This window comes from Grampus griseus, assembly GCF_964374135.1.
Source record: "Grampus griseus genome assembly, chromosome: 7".
Lineage (NCBI taxonomy): Eukaryota > Metazoa > Chordata > Mammalia > Artiodactyla > Delphinidae > Grampus > Grampus griseus.
This window is the reverse complement of record NC_139001.1, coordinates 77,578,405-77,595,907: the sequence shown is the minus strand read 5'-3', so window position 1 is coordinate 77,595,907 and position 17,503 is coordinate 77,578,405. Positions and strand designations below refer to the sequence as shown.

Sequence of the window (17,503 nt, the reverse complement as noted above, 5' to 3'; positions counted from 1 at the left end):
AAAGGTAATTGGGTGCCCATTTTCCTTAGGGAAAGAGCGATCTTGGCTCATATTTTTGCCATGCCCCCTTATCAGTTATTTGACTTAAGTAAGTTACATAAACTCTCTGTATTTATCATGTGACCTAAGTTAACTTCTCATCTATAAAATGAGGATAATAATACTTATCTAATAGGAATGTTGTAAGGATTAAATGAGATAACTTATGAAAGACCTAATATAGGGGTTAATACATAGTAATTACTCTCAATATATGATAGCTGTTATTTGTTGTTATGCTTGTTGAAAATAATATTAAATGTAATAATTATTGGACAGTGTTGTGTAATATATCCCTAAGGAAATCCATGCAGAGAATGTTACCTTCTCTGTCTAAAAGGACCCTGTTACCTAGGAGTTTATGATTTTCAGAAATTAAAAGGAAGAATTATATTTAAAGTCTACTTCTCTTAAAAAAATTATTTTTGGCATATGCTTGCATTCCAAGGTTAAAATCTGGGGCTTTGCTGAAGTAACATTCCAAGCTACAGCTTTGTCAAGCAAAAGGGTCAGCCTAAAACTATAAATGGAACAGTCTCGTGAGAAAGATAATTAATTTTGGGGGGGAGCCAAATTGAAATAAGGATTGGACTAGAAATAATCTCATTCACTTACTCTTAGGAACTGTAACAGTCGAGGAGAATTGGATTATGACTAATCGAAGCCCTTGCAATGACTTGAAATACCCTTGAAGGGAGCTGAGCACTGTTAGAGCACATTGACTTGGCTGTGCTCTACTGGGAGACGGGCGTTGGGATGTCTTGGATATGGGGTGGTAAGATTCCAGAGGTGCTGGCGGTTGGGATAGATTGGTGGATGTTAGTCCATGAAACTGAGGTGTAGGCTCACTCTCCTTGCAGGTAGGTCATTTGAGTAAAACTGCCTATTATGATGGAAAATTACTTTTCATCCTGAGTGCAAGGTCATAGACGTCCTGAAAGGTGCTTGCTTCACTGTATCTCGGTGGGGGAGATGAGAAGAATGGGCGTGAGGTGACACGCAGGAGGTGCAAGTTGGCAAGGAGAGGAGGAGATCTGTAGAAGGAGGAAGATGCTGGGGAATGTGCAGTGAGTGTCTTCTCTGGGGTTTAACACGTATATGTGTGCCTCAAGCTACCCTACGATTAATTCATCCTTAGATGGTGCTTTTTGGAAGTCCTCAAGATCATAATCATTTAGTCATTTCTTAAGCACTGTATTTGTTACTAAGCACTGTATTTGGTAAGTTAAATGTATTATTTCTTACAGAAATCTTTTTATTATTGCCCTTTTCCTCTGAACCTCCGTTTTACAGATGAGGAAACTGAGAGTCCGCAATTAAATATCTTGCTCAAGTCCACACAATTGAGAAGCACTGAGGTTTGGACCTGGAGATGTCCAAATCTAAAGCCTGTTATCTAAACCAGCAGTTCTTAAATTTTTTGATTTCAGGACTCCTTTACTGTCTTAAATTATTTTGAGCCCCAGTAAGTTTTTATGTGGGTTTTAGCTATTAATGTTACCATATTGGAAATTTAAACTAAGAAATTTTAGATATGCTTATTTAATAAAATTTAATATTTATTTAACAATAAATATTTAATGTAAATATATAAATATAAAATAATAAACATAATATAGCACAAATAACATATTTCATGAAAAATAACTATTTTCCAAAGCAAAAAAAATTTAGTGACAAGGGTGGCATTGATTTACACGTTTACAAATCTTTTTACTGTCTCACTAATAGAAGGCAGCTGGATTCTCACATCTTTGTCTGCATTCAATTTGTTATGATGTGTTTTGGTTGATGTATAGGAAGAGAACCTGGCCTTACACAGATACACACTTGGAAAAATGAAGAGTTTTTAAGTAACCATTTCAGACAATTGTGGCTATTTTTTGGTATCACACCAAAACTTAAAGGTGTAATTTCTTAACGTTAGTTGCAATGTATTGATAGAATCTGAAACCGAATCAGTGAGCGTTTGTGTTCTGTTGTGTCGACACTAAAATCCATTGTGCTGTCTTTCACTTTGAATGGGTATTTCTACCCATGAATACTTTTTAACATCATGAAAAAATCATTTGAAATATATTGTTTCACTGAGTTATCCTGATCTTTCAAACATCAACACATTTTATTCTACAATATAAAATCATATTTGTTAATAGTCACCAGTGTCATCAGAATTTACTTTAGGTATTGGGAAGCTGTCAGACTCATGGTGGTAAATATAAGTGTTCCAGAATTCTAATTTTTTTGTTTGTAAGCTCAGATTTTATCATTGACAAAAAATATTGTCAGTTTTCCTGAAAATGACAGGCTCACTTCATTCACTTTTGAGAATATCTGCCAAATACCCAAGAGAGAATAACCACAATGTGTCTGTCATTGGACATTCCATGTAGAAAATGGCTGGGTCAGTTTGCAGCTCCAGCAATTGCACCAGCGTTTTTCCTCGAGACGGCCGTGGTGCTTGGGCAGGCAGCAGAAGTGCTATATGTGGGCTTTCCATTTTGTCACACAGAGAATTAAAAAGACATATATTCAAGGAGCAAGCTTTAATAAAGTCAGTAATTTTTAGCACTTCACTAAGGACAGGTTTAAGTGAAGCTGACTTTTTTTCCCTTTCTGAGTGCTTGGGGTGAAGAATACAGTAAAAAGGTGTCTTGTTTGGTGGTAGCAGTTTCATTCACATTTCTTTTGTACCATCAGTGCAAGTGTCAGCACAGTGACAAAAGCGACTAAATATTTGTATGAAAATAGGTTTAACTTCACAGGCCCCTGAGAGGGTTTCAGGGACCCCTGGTGGTCCATGGGCTATATTTTGAGAACCAGTTTGAGATGCTGTCTCACAGAATAGATTTGGTAGCTGATGATGAATTTGGGTGATGTTTACCTTCTATCTCTCGCTTCTTGTGATTTTTTTTTCATGATTTGTCAGCAACTGCAGTTCCTACCGGATGCCTGTAGTATCTCTCTAAAGGAAACTGGCAGAGGGAATTCACCATCTGTCCATTCATCTTGTGTGTCTCGGGTCTGTTTTGTTGTTTGATCTTAGAAATTTAAAGCCAGTAATGTCCTTTGAGACTTTATTTTCTAGATGAGAACAATGAGGTTCTGAGATTTGGGAGGCAGAGAGAAAACAATAGCAATTTGGACACAAAGCTTTGACCTGTCTACAGTAAAACAGTAACTCTTGGCACTTGCATTTAGAGCCCTTCCTTGAATAAGTTTTTTTTTTCCAGAGCTATTTCTCATTATCACTGTGCCTTCCAGCTCCTAAGCAGTTGATTTGGAATTTGCGTAAATTCAAATTTACAACATATGGTAATTACATCGAATCTGTGAGGTACTCAGTAAGTGATGCATGCTGTCAGAGTCAGAAATAATTCTACTTTCCAAAACTTGTAATCACCCAATTTGAAACTGTTTGCATATTGGCACTATATTAAAACGTGTGTAGCATGCGCAGAGGTGAAAATGGAAATCTACTCTGGGAACCCTCCATTTATGATATGTCATGGTCATGTACATAAATCTGCAGAACGGGGCATCCATTTTTTTATGCCTTTAGATTAAAGATACTGCTTGGAAAGTTGCCCTTTTTTCATCTCTACCTATTTGATTTCCACAGAAGTTCACTCTCGCCTCTGTTTTCTCCTATACAGAATATCATAAGTGAAGAAGGGATAGGGATTGAGAGGACAAGAAGAGAAGGCTGTTCTTTTCTTGTAATCCATAGCCTTTTTGCTGAGATGACTTTACTAACCTGATACCACTTGACAAAGGGGGTAAGGTAGTCAGCTGTGATGGATCTCTATCTTATTCTTTTCTAAACCACCTGCAGGGGTTTGGGCCAGAACAGAGACCCAGGGAAGATCTCACAGCTTAGAAAAAGAGGTTAAAAATGAAATTAAACCTCTCAAAGGCAGGATGTGTTACACTGTCGCTGACTTTTTAGGAACGGAGCAGCTGGCTCCTGACTTTCACTTTGAAATTAATTAATGAATGAATTAATTTAAAAGTAAGTTTTTATTTATTTTATTTTTGGCTGTGTTGGGTCTTTGTTGCGGTGGGTGGGCTTCTCACTGCAATGGCTTCTCTTGTTGCGGAGCACAGGCTCTAGAGCGCAGGCTCAGTAGTTGTGGCGCACGGGCTTAGTTGCTCCGTGGCATGTGGCATATTCCCGGACCAGGGCTCGAACCCGTGTTCCCTGCATTGGCAGGCGGATTCTTAACCACGGCTCCACCAGGGAAGTCCTGAAATTTATTTTTAAAGCGCTTTCACTCAAAGTCAGCAAGTCAGGGCAGGAGCACTGATAAGGGTGCTAAATTGAAGTAAAAGCCAATTAATAGGTTTTATCACTGCATGAAAATATATGCATATTAGTACTTTGAGTCAAGAGAAATGTAGCTCTGACTGTATTTGACTATTTCCTACCATGTCTTTCTTCCTTCCTTCCTCTTTTTTTTTTTTTTTTTTTTAATATCCATGAGTCATTTGCCTTCTCTCCAGTCTGTGACTAAACTAAGTGAGATGAAGGTGCTAGCAGGTCCTTAGGATGTCATGGACCATCTCTACATTTTAGAGGCAGTGTCTGGAAAATCAACCAGAAGGAACTATAATGGCTGTTTTTCTCAGCTCCTAAATTAGAGTGTTCTTATGGGTCACTGAGACAGAATATGTGAAACCAAGATTGCTCTGAAAAATCTGGACCCTGTGGTTTTGTGCAGCCACCAAGGAGGGCTAGTTTAAATTATGCAGTCAGAACCCATAGATCTGACCAATGGAGAGGCCTCAGAGAGGCTAAGAGGCTTGAATTTCAAGAGCACAGCTAGTCATCTGATTTGATAGTGAGTTCTAGCTTTCTTCAGTCTCCTACCAGTTTTAAAAGGGAATTTTTTTTTTTTTTTTTACCATTTCTAAGCTTTTAATTATCAACACTTAAAAATGTCCAATGTCTTCTGAGACCTAGCCATATTGGGAGTAATTTAAAATAAATCAAATGAAAATAAGGATCTAGAAGTAGATGCTGTGAGAGCGTGTATGTGGTGGTGGTGAAATGAAACTTCAGCCTCTCCTAATAGCCATCCCCTTAGTTCTGGTCAGCTCTCATAACACAGCCACTTCGTGAGACCCAAAAGGTAGTGTTTTCTTTGCCAGTGTTTCCACTTTAGGTCTCTCTCTTTTTCTTAGGGGGGGGGCACGCGGTTTGTGGGTTCTTAGTTCCCCGACCAGGGATTGAACCTGGGCCCTTGGCCGTGAGAACACGGCATCCTAACCACTGGATGGCCAGGGAATTCCCTAGGTCTCTTTTAGATTAAATGTTATATACTTACACATGGCTATGTTAAGTGCATACGTTTTGTCACAGCCTGCCTGAGGCACTTGGGGGAAGTACGAGGCAAGCTATCTACTTTTTCCACCTTACTGTCTTCTGGAACTGCCTGAAGACCTGAGGTTACATTATGCAGATGACAGGACTAGAAGAAAGGATGAGCTGGAGGATAAAACAAACAACCACCACAAAATCCCCCTAAAAACAAAATTTTAAAAATAGGCGTTCTGAATCCACCAGGTTTTTTTCCTTCCTTTAAGACAGAAACCTCAAGGGACTGCTCATCCTTAAAGACACATGGTAGAATTGTCCCACTGTTGTTCTAATAGCTGTCAAAACTGGTTTCCGTAGGAGCCATCGTGTGCATAGCTGGTGGACCTTGTTGGCTTGGTATTCCTGGAGGAAGGCAACCACTTTGCATTGCTGTTGGCAGATGTACCCCAAGATCACTTCTGTGATAGAATAGCACAGCTTTTTACTTATTACTTCTTGGAGCTTCCAACCCAGTGAAGGCTTGATGGGGTATCACATGTTCTTTGAAGGTGGATGTCCTGGAGGAAATCTGTGACATGCGGTAACAGGTGTTTATCCTCAGTACCTGACCACTCTGCTCCATCTTCTAGGTGTTGTTATGAACAAATAAAAACGTGTAAACATTCTCAGTGAACTGCGTTCAGATCCACCATTCAAATGCAAAGTGGTATCATTTTAAAATGAATTTTAAGAAGCATGGTATTTGTCACGCCTTGGTTTTGATGATGGTGTGTGGTGCCTGCGACTTTTTAAAAGGTTTTAACATTAATGGAAAAAATTAAGTAGGTCATTATACCTATTGAATTTCCAGAAGCCCATAAACACTGGTCTCTCATTGGCTAGTTGAGTGTTTTCTACAGCTCAGTGTGCCAAGGAGTTGAATGTGGATTTGGAATCCGGCCTGGATTTCAGTGGTTATGTTGTCATGTCCCTAGTCTGCCTGATTCCCTGTGCAGTCTTGGCTCCTTAAACAAGCAGGCTCCAGATCAATTATGGTGGAAGAAAAGGACAGTTAGCAAGTTCCTGTTTCAGAAAGTTCCTTACAGGTTATCGTCAGTCTCCTAAGCAGTAAAATACAAGGAAGAAACTCGTACACTTTTTGACCCCTCGTCGCTCATGCTGAAATATTATGGTTTTCTTAGTTGCCATATTTAAAAGCTCCTACCTCATGTGTTATAGTCTAGGCCTTACTCCATAGTTCCTTTCAGGCGGTGAATGTTTCTGGTGGAAAAAAACAAGTTTTCACTGTGTCCTTTTCATGGTAGAGCATGCGATGAACTTTGCCAATGATTTTTTTTTTTTTTTTGAACAGATGGGTCAGAGAGTTTCTGAATGAAGAAAATAAAGGTCTTGATGTTCTAGTAGAATATCTGTCATTTGCACAATACGCAGTAACGTAAGTAAAACTTGGCTTGTTTCCTTTAAAATTTTATGTGGTCACAGAAGTTGCATCTCAGTGGTAAAATTAGGTACCACACTGAGGGGAGACACCCAGAAGCAGATGTGGTAAGGTTTAAGGAGGTTTGTTTATATTCAAGTAACTAAAAGCAAATCTCATAATTGTTGTTAGAAATGCTTTTAAGGCAGAAATAAAACAGGGGAGTAAAACCACCCTTAGAGGAGTGCTTATTTCAAAAAGAAGTGCTTTCTTTAGTGCTCAAGTTATGTATATCCATATGGTAGAATACTCTAGCAATTATTGGAAGAGGTATATGATATATTGTTGAGCGAATAAAGCAAAGTACGGAGGAGTGACTCCCTTTTTATTTAAAAAAACAAACAAACTTGTATATATATATTTGTAGGTGCTAGTAAATACAGAGAAAATGATTGCAGAAGTAGGTACCAAACACAGTGGAAGTGGAGGAAGCGGAGTCAGCAAGAGGTTTTCCCTTTTTAATTTATATGTATTTGTATTGTTTTGACTTCCCTTTCATAGGGGGAAGGGGAAAAAATGGGGCAGAGCAGGAAAAAAATTTTACTTATTTCACCTTTCCTATGTTTATTCATAAAGTTTTCTCATTTGCTAGGCTTCTGGAAAGATTTACAACAGGAATGAAAAGTGTACATTTGAATGAGACGTTCTCTTCTCCACATTTCCTCTTTAATCAAAAACTATTCCAGTGTCCACTGTCACACACACAGATTGAGGAAATAATACTGTATTCTTCTTAAAATTTTTATTTATTTTTTTTGGCTGTGATGGATCTTCATTGTTCCGCATGGACTTCTCATTGCTGTGGCTTCCCTTGCTGTGGAACACGGACTCTAGGCACGCAGGCTTCAGTAGTTGCAGCATGCAGGCTCTAGAGCGCATGGGCTTCAGTAGTTGCGGCACGTGGGCTCCGTAGTTGCGGCGCACGGACTGTAGGGTGCGCAGGCTCAGTAGTTGTGGCTCGTGGGCTCTAGAGCGCAGGCTTAGTAGTTGTAGCGCACGGGCTTAGTTGCTCTGCAGCATGTGGGATCTTCCCGGACCAGGGATCGAACCCATGTCCCCTGCATTGGCAGGCGGATTCTTAACCACTGCGCCACCAGGGAAGTCCCAATACTGTATTTTTAATTTGATTGGAAGACATTTCAGCCTAGGTGGTGTTTTTTTCCTTCTCAACTCTTCTTTTCAAAGCAGGAACTTGTTTTTTATATTGCCCCACTTTAAGATCTAACCAGATGTTATCTTATAATCTTCATCGCTTCCTGGAGAATTTGTGAAGAGAAAACTATAATTATTCCTACCTTATAGCTGCAGAAAGTAAAGTGTTAACTGAAACTGGCCTGATGAGTTTCAGTTTTGATAACTCATATATGATATGGAATATAATAAGAAAACCCAGTAGATAAGTTCTTATCTTCCTTATAATTCTAGTTTTTATAGCATGCTCTTCCAAATGTTGTTCCTTATCTACCTCCATTACATTGAAAACTGCTAATCTCCCTTACAATTTATATTATATGACAAAAGAGAATAGGAATATTATCCTGTTGCATATTTTAAAATCTGGAAGAATATTTATTGAGGAATTAAGGAAGGGCTAAGAAACTACAAGAATAATGGGAAAGAATTGCATGCTGTTTGTAATATGTTTGCTGTAATTAACCCTTTACCCCATCACAATAGAACTTGTAAAGCAGCTTTCCCAAATGCACCTACACACGAGACCAATGGGAAAAGGTAGTGCTACTCTGAGGGAATTCTTCTGGTCTGCAGTCCAAGAGCAAAGACAACGAAAGATCAGAGCTCAGAGCTTTTGGTTCCTAATCTTCTACTTTTTTTGGGGGGGTGGGGTGGGCATTAGCTTTACATTCTTTGCTTATTAGTTTTATTTTTGTTTTTCTTACAAAATTAATTACATGAAATTTTATACTTTAATTACATGAAAAATTATATATAGATACATAATTTATGTACATACTTTCTTGAAACTAAATGGGCTGAAAAAAATTTCTTACTATTCCTCAGCATGTGACAATTTTCTGGCTCATGTAATGTGAAATAACAGACTCATGTGCCTTCCCTAAAACGGGAGCTTTCACCAAGGTGTGTGTTTCTTTTTTCTGCTCAGTGAGAGTCGGAGATGAGCTGAGAGGAGCATAAGAATGCTGAACAACTGAACATATGGGGGCTGCAGAGTGGCTTGGCGGGAGTCGTAATGACATGAGTGACCTTGGGATGCCCCCTAGGTTTACCTTTTCCAGTGTCAATTATAGGCTTCTATTTTTAGTCCTTAAGGATCTGTTAGATTCCTCAATTCCACCCCTTTTCTGTTCACTGCTTCCTGTATCCTAAGGAATGACAGAATTGTTAGACCCATTCAATGACTTTGTGCATCGGTCTCTGTTATCTGGATTACAATTTAATAAATGGAGAGCATAACCTAGTTTACAGATGGTAGTTCTAACCAAATATTTAATTTTGGCAGTCATACTTGTATAAAAAGTCATACTTGCTATTCGCAATATGTGTTGTTGATGTTTTTTTCCCACGATATCCTCCAATATCTTCCAGATGCTATTAATTATAGCTGCATTGTGTTTATTTTCTGTCTGATCAGGTGTTGCTTGATGGAACTATGGGTTGAAACAGTTGATAAAATGTATTTTTGAGAAAGCAGAGCTACTGACTTTGGAAGAGGAAAAATGCATAGAACACAAAGGCCTGTCTGTTTAAAAATTCCTAAAATTATACAAGAATGAGCAATTTAACTAGCCATTTATTCTAACATGGTTAACATGAGTAATAACCTCAAAAAATGTCAGAGAAACAACAGCCCTACTTTAAAGAGCACCACATTGGGAAGAGATTCCAAAATCAAAGCAAATTCATAACTTTGCAAGTAATGTATCACATATGGTTGGAAAAGTACACTTGCCAACACACTAGGAGAAAGTGTTCAGTGAAACTTGATGGAGAGGAATAAATTAGTATAAGCCTAACATATTGACTTGTTAAAGCAAAATGAAGACAGCTCTGAGATCTTTCTTCCCCATCCCACCATAGCTCATTAGTAATCGGTAAGTCAGCAAGCCTTATAATAAGATACGAATAACACATCCCTATTTGTCATTCTGTATTTTCAAAGCTAACGCTCAGTCCATGAAAATTCGTTTGTATTCCATTTTCAGTTTTCTTTGTTTGCAAAAACTAACCCATATTAAGGTGCAGATGTATAGTTGGAAGGAGTGAGTTTTGCACATCCATGTATTTGCGTGAATGTGAATTAAGTCTTTAGTGGCATTTCTCTTTTGTTTTAGTTTTGACTTTGAAAGTGTGGAAAGCACTGTGGAGAGCTCAGTGGACAAATCAAAGCCCTGGAGTCGGTCCATCGAGGACCTGCACAGAGGGAGCAACCTGCCTTCCCCCGTGGGCAACAGTGTATCCCGCTCGGGAAGACATCCTGCACTGCGGTGAGTGCCTTGATTCAGGAAAGAGGCAGATATGTCAGGACAGCTTCTGTTGAGGATCCTGGGCCATGTATTGCTGTATCTTGCCACACAGCACTTGTGTTGTCAGTGATTGCAAATGCAGGTTTCTTCGGGAGTTCATGGAATCATCACTGGGGCAATACTCAGTCACTTTCAATAGCTTTCTGCAAATATCACTCCTTCATTCAGCAGAGAAAAAAAAAATTCTGCTGCCAAATGACACAACAGAGTAGTCTCCATAGGCAGATAAGTTTCTGAAACCAGGAAGATGCTGATATACTGACTTGGACTCTGTTTCCTGGGTAGAGGCAGCACATCGAGATCTGAGGATGTCAAGAACTTGATGCTGTTTAAACCCGACTCCTCTCTTCCCTTCCTCCCGTGATAGCTCAGGTGTGTGTTCTGTGGGATGTGTTCTTAGACATAGGTACAGAATGCTGTAGTGATCATTTTTATTAAGGAGATGCCTTTAAGCAGTGCTCCTTTGGTTGGGTGTGCTCTCCATTGTCAACTTTCTATTTCCTCCTAAGGATTCCTTCTCCTGTCTTTTCTGGCTGAAATACCACCATGCTAAGTAAGGATGGGGGATGAACACCTGGGTGTAATATCACTGAGATTGTTCATTCACTCAGACCTACAGTCATTCACTGAAAAATACTTCTGAGCTTCTGTAATTTGCTAGCCACTGTACTCAGAGTTAGTATACATGGGTGGGTAAATCAAAACTCCTGCCCGACAAGACAGAGTTATCATCTAGAGCAAGTTCATAAAGGTTTCTATGTTCCAGGAGTTTAATAAAAATTTTTATTAATAAGCCCCTCATTCCCAAATGTTGCTTACTCTTTGTAGCTTGACAATTTTATCTCGCTTATTTCAGGCTTGATCTGGCAAGTGGATGTTGTTCCTGTCACTATTTAAGATCACCATGGGTGTTGGGTCATTGCAGTAAAGTCCATGTGTCAGGTTGTGATCAGTGAATACGTGGCTTTCAGACCTTTTGTATTTGGTAGCCTTTTTATTACCTCTTGTCCCTTTGACTTGGGTTTTGGTCATGGAAAGTTAAAGTCTTTATCATGAAGTTCAGTTCTGCTCCGGGATTTGATGTTTGAATATGATGCTTCCTATCAAGCATTCAGATTTTCCTTGTTTGGAAATGCCAAAAATATTAACGGCTTTGGAATGATTCAGTAATAATGAAGAACCATGTTTCAGTTCATCTCACAGTATTTGCAATAGGCCAAAGGCTATATAACCTGCTGGTCTGTGTGAACTTTACATGTGGACAGAGGAATATGTGGGCTGATAGAGAAGTTGAAGGAAGGCCAATTGTGCCTGAAGAATTCCCTAATCACCTTGTAACTCGAATGGAAACTCTTGCCATTAGTTTAGCTATAATTATGTGTAAGGAATTTAACTGACAAAGTACGTTTTAACTTGCTTTCTCCTCGTTTCTCAGCTGGAAAGTATCATATATTGGCCAGCTACCATCTTAACCGGAAGTCATTTTTCTGATTAATAACTCATTACACCTATTTTCAAATTACTGAAGACTGTTATTGAGAGTACATTGTTTCTGGTAGAGTGGAAGAGTCGGGAAAATAGGGGAAACATCTCACATCCAAGGAGAGTTATGATCCTGGACCCTGGACAGTACGATATAGGGACATCAATGTCCAGCCTGATTTGCCTCACGGTTGGCTTAAGGTAGATCCTGCTAGAATTCATTTTAAATTGGAAAAAAAAAAAAAAAAAAAAAGAAACCCCAAGTATAGAGAGAAAGACACAATGGAAATGCTGTTTTGAGAAACTTGGGAACCGTTGTGACATTTCTGGTTGGCAGGTGTGCTCGAAGATGACCAATTAAGAAATGAGCGTCACATTCTTTTTTGTGTTTAAACAGTTTCAAGCTCAGGAATGGAACATTTGAAATTCCTTTGGCTCTCCGTCATGGGCTCTCAAGAAAACCAATATGGCAGTAACTTTCATGCCACTTGTTGACTTGAAGCTTGGATTTTTGTTTTTGTTTTGAAATGATGTATATCAGTGATATTCCAGCTCTTGTGTGCATGGATTCTAATTCTGTATTTGGTCATTTGATAGCATCTCTGACTTATAAAAACAGCAATCAGAAGTGCAGGTGCACGGTACATGTTGCTTTTCATAGACCCAAAGATTGTTTATGTCTTTTTCTCTTCCTCCTCCTTCTTCTCTCCCCTTTCTTCCTCTGCTGCCTCTACTTTTTGGCTTTCTTTTTGTTGGCCTTCTTTTTCATTCTGCCATCTCATTTCTGATCGTCTTGTCCTCCTGTCTCCTCTTCCTCCGGTTCCATTCATCTCTTGCATCACTGCCAGATTGGTTTCTCTGCCTGAGTATCTTCATTTCAAATGCCACCAGAGCTGCTTCTCTCCCTGTTGCCTCTGGAGTCACTTCAGTTTACACACTGATGTTGAGGCTTCAAACTGGAAAATCTCATAAGTCATGGGTGAAAATGTCGCCCAAGAGAGCTTATAGTGCATGGCGACAGAGTGTGGCAGCTGCTCTCCGTGTTATAATATGATAACTGCATGGCTCATGCCATCACTCTACTGGGGTAGAGCCCAGTGCCTTTTAAACTTTGATACACTCTGTTATCATATTATGATTTTTCCTTTTAAGAATTTGAACCTTTAGGCTATATTGCAGTTTAAATATTATTACAGTTCTTTTTTTTGACGGATAAAAGGATACTAAGTCACGTTCGGTAGAGATGATTTATTCTGGTAGCTTTTTTTGATTAGAATATATTTTCTGTATCCAAATACAGATTTCAGTTCCCTCATCTCTATCTCCAGATAATAATGTAGATTCAGTAATCTTACCCTGTATCACTTAGCAAAAGGGTTGGTTAAACTTGGAGGAAGAAATGAGATGTGAAGAAATTTAAAACACTTTATAGGGACTTCCCTGGTGGCGCAGTGGTTGAGAATTCCCCTGCCAATGCAGGGGATGCGGGTTTGGGCCCTGGTCCAGGAAGATCCCATATGCCGCGGAGCAACCAAGCCGTGTGCCACAACTGCTGAGCCTGCACTCTAGAGCCCACGAGCCACAAATACTGAGCCCGCATGCCACAGCTACTGAAGCCCACATGCCTGGAACCTGTGCTCCGCAACAAGAGAAGCCACCGCAATGAGAAGCCCGTGCACCGCAATGAAGAGTGGCCCCGACTCTCCGCAGCTGGAGAAGGCCTGCACGCAGCAATGAAAGACCCAGTGCAGCCAAAAATAAAAATAAATAAATACATTAAAAAAAGCATACAATTTATAAATGGGGCTTGATTAAAGAAAAGGAAAAACGCTCTGTTTTTAAACAAAATTCGAATGATGCACACTCTCCTCTTCATATTTAGACTTTATTTTTTAGCTATTTAAAGTAGATGATTAAGTATTTTATGACATGACACTCACCTGGAGTTGTATCAACTATTAGATTCTGTATTATCATAAATTTGTCAGGTTGGCAGTTGTAAAAAATGTTTGTTGATGCAGTAGAAACCTGGATTGTGCTGTTTCATAAGCTTAGAGTCTGGTGTACCTTCAGTTAAGATAGATTTCTGTTAACGTGGCTACAGATCTAGCTAAATTAAATGATGCTGTATATGCATATATGTGCACACTAGATTTCTGAAGACACGGGTTGCATTAATTCAGATGCAAGAGAAAGTAATTTTTATTTTTTAAGAATGTCATGGTTAATGCTATTAGGCTTAAGTAAGCAGTGCCATAGATAATAAATCAGTGTTCCAAATTTTAAAGGAAAAGGGCGGAGCACTAAAAGCCTGGAGGAAGGGATCAGATATAAACTGGGACTTTGGGTGATGGCCAGAGTTGCTCCTCAGGGTGAGGAAAGGCTGCTCCAGGTAGAGGTAAAGTGAATGAGCATACGATGAGCAAAACCTTACATCAAAGATCAGACATGTTTGGGAAAGAGGGGAGAACCTGTCATTTCTGCTACAGAGAGGTGGAGGGCTGTCTAATGGAGAGATTGGGTCATAGACATACCAAGCTGGGTAGACCTTGTATGCCGTCCGAACTGATCTTCCCACTGTGGTGAGGAAACCAAGATCTACGTTTCTTTAATATATTAACTCTTACTTATATTTCTTTCTAAGATTTCCTAGAACAAATTTCATTGCTTTTCCTGAAATTATCTTAATGGAATGGCATCTCTTGAATAGTCATCATCTACTATTTAGCACTTATATACTTAGTGGGTTTACATGAAGAGTTCAAGTTTACATCCTTGTTTACACATTTTAATGCAGTAATCCCATTCTTGGCAATGTTTTTCATAGGAGTAATTTTTAAAAATTATTTTAAAATGGGCACAAAGATATTGGTAGCATTGATATAATTTTTATTGGGGAAAAAAGCTTTTGCTGAGTGTCCACTGTGTACCAGGCACTGTCCTAAGAGCCTTCTGTGATTATTCACTGCTGACAATGGCTCTATGAGATAGATAGCTGTTACTATTACTATCTCTACGAGGAAACCGAGGCCTCTAGTGGTTAAGCCACTTGCCTGGGATCAAACAGTGAGTGAAGGAGGTAGGATTTGAAGTGAGGTGCCCTGACTCAAACTGTCACACCATGTGATCCTGCCTGTATATTCACAGGATGATTTTTTCCCCCATAAATATTATTGTTTTAATATCAGCGTATCCACATGGAGTTATGTTAAGTTGTACCGTGCAGGAGAGGATTTGCTAATCCTTCCCATGAGATGTGCCTTTTTCTACTTTATCCAAAGGTGCCAAATGCTCTAGTGGAGACCATGATCAATGTGTTGGAATATTTATAATTATTAGAAGATAAGGTCATATAGAAACATGAAGAATGTTTCCTAAATGAATGACAAGAGTAAGATGGAAAGTTCTCTGTTAATATAGTTTTATTTTCACGTATTTGCAATGGGAAGGCACTGAAAGGAAAGTTTATTAAATGAAGATAGTGACTTTTTACGGAAGGGGAGATTATGAATAAACTTTTTTCTTTTCAGGTTTTTGTTCAACTCTTTTTGTTGATGAGGCACTTGAGGCCCAGCTTGAAGACCTTGTTCTCTAAGACCTAAGGAATTAGGTGCTGCAGACCTATTTCCATGTCTGGCCCATATGGCTCATTGGCCTTCACTGCAATAGATACTTCTGTTCAAAGCAGTTTTCTTGATCTCTTTGTAACAGTGATCCTATTTAAACATATGGAAACACCAGCTCTGTACCAGTTTGCTTATAAAGTAAGTGGTATCTTGAAAGAGTTGAGTTCTTTTAAGTTCTTACAAGTTTTTATTTCAGCAGGAGCATTTTACCTTGAGTTTTAATTGTTGGGGGTAGAAGATCACCTAACCTCTTAACTTAAACTGTTATAATATCACATTAAATATATCTTCGGGGGCTTCCCTGGTGGCGCAGTGGTTGAGAGTCCGCCTGCCGATGCAGGCGACACGGGTTCGTGCCCCAGTCCAGAAAGATCCCACATGCCGCAGAGCGGCTGGGCCCGTGAGCCATGGCCACTGAGCCTGCATGTCCGGAGCCTGTGCTCTGCAACGGGAGAGGCCACAACAGTGAGATGCCCGCGAGCCGCCAAAAAAAAAAAAAAAAAAAAAAAATCTTCGAATTCTATAGTTAGAAGCCAAAGCACTTTCTATGTTGATTCCCAACAAGGAGGTTGAACTCAATTTTGTTCATTTTCCAGCTTCTATAAATTAAGAATGTAATTTCTGAAACAATCATTATTCTCTTTTCTCTTCCTTCTTCTCCCCCCAAATTCTATAAAATCAACTCAGACCTTTTACAGTTGTCATGACTGAGAGTTGTAATCTGTATTCTATTCTATGTTTATTCAGTTTCCTTAACTTTGTTTATTCTAATATTTCCCTATGGAAGGATCTTGAAGAATTTACCCTAGCTGCCAATTTAAAGGGGAAACTCTACAAAGAAAAATATATTTAAACAGTTATTTTCAAGGCTTGAATTCTCTCTGTTCACCAGATGAGATGGCAGGTGCTGATTAAAATTTTCATTAACACTTACTTTAGAAGGAGAGAAAATACTACAAAGGAGTGGAAGAAAAAAGAACAATGAGATGATCATTATAGCCAACACCTGAGTTTTATTTCTGAGGAAGGAGAACTGTTGAAGACATTCCTTAACCTGCTAGACTGTTGACCTGAAGATCAAAGGTCGCAGAAAATGCAGTACCCAGTACCCATCTATAAAATAAAGACTTTCTAAAGTCCTAGACTTTCCAAAAATAATCTGTAACTACAAATTGTCACTTTGCCTTTTCAGCACATTTGTAAGCAGAAACAAGTCGAAAGTGTTAGGTTGTTGTGTTTCAGATTTGTGCATTTCTTTTTTATTTTGTGTTGTAAACAGAGAAAATTGTACTTGGGTTAAGAGTGTACATTCCACATTCTCAGCTTGGAACTTATATTAAGGGCCTTGCTTATGAAAATGGTGACAGCTTTAATTGTAGCTTGTGGGTGCACCATACCGGCAGATTTGCCAGACATTTCCCACTGTGAGAAAGACTGATTCACTTGTTCCACCTCTTTATTGGGTCTTTTCTGTGATAGAAAACTGACTAGAAGAGGCTATGTGGAAATGGAAAAACAAGTCACCTGGCCAGGGCATTGTTGGGTTCTGTCTCACAGATTCTCAGATCAGATCTAGGACCTGCCTCATAGGTTGTGAGATTAAATTAACAATTCCTATAAAGAACCTGGTGCAACAGTGAGTAGTCAGTAAATAACTACATAGAATTGAGGAAAATACTAAAGATGACTCAGCAAATTCCTACAGGCGTGGTCTAGTGTCTTCATCTGCAAGATTTATTGCATACTTAATATGTGAAGGGTGCTTTGTCAAGTGCTGAGGATACAGAAGGATACATGGAATAATATGTTTGTACATGATTCATGACTGATAAAAGAATTTTTCATACTTACATCATTATATCATCATGAAATCTTGGGGAGGTGTTCAAGAGTTATTAGCCCCATTTTACAGATGAGGAGGCTCAGAGAAGTTATCCATAGGTAGTAAGTGATAGAGCCAGGATTTATAATCAAAGTCTTCTGACTTCTTTCCACTTTGTCAGTGTCTTTATATATGATTTGATTGAGAAGCGTGTGTGTTCACGCACATACGCAC

General features: G+C 39.0%; 1 protein-coding gene across 2 annotated transcripts in view; it reads left to right on the top strand.

Moving 5' to 3' along the window:
- FMNL2 (formin like 2) overlaps positions 1-17,503 on the top strand; it is a 304,250-nt gene that overhangs the window by 208,067 nt on the left and 78,680 nt on the right. For both annotated transcript variants that reach the window (XM_082659009.1, XM_082659008.1), the window contains exons 5-6: positions 6,711-6,794; positions 10,148-10,300. In XM_082659009.1, coding sequence (XP_082515135.1) covers positions 6,711-6,794; positions 10,148-10,300 — 237 coding nt within the window. The remainder of the gene's footprint in view (positions 1-6,710; positions 6,795-10,147; positions 10,301-17,503) is intronic.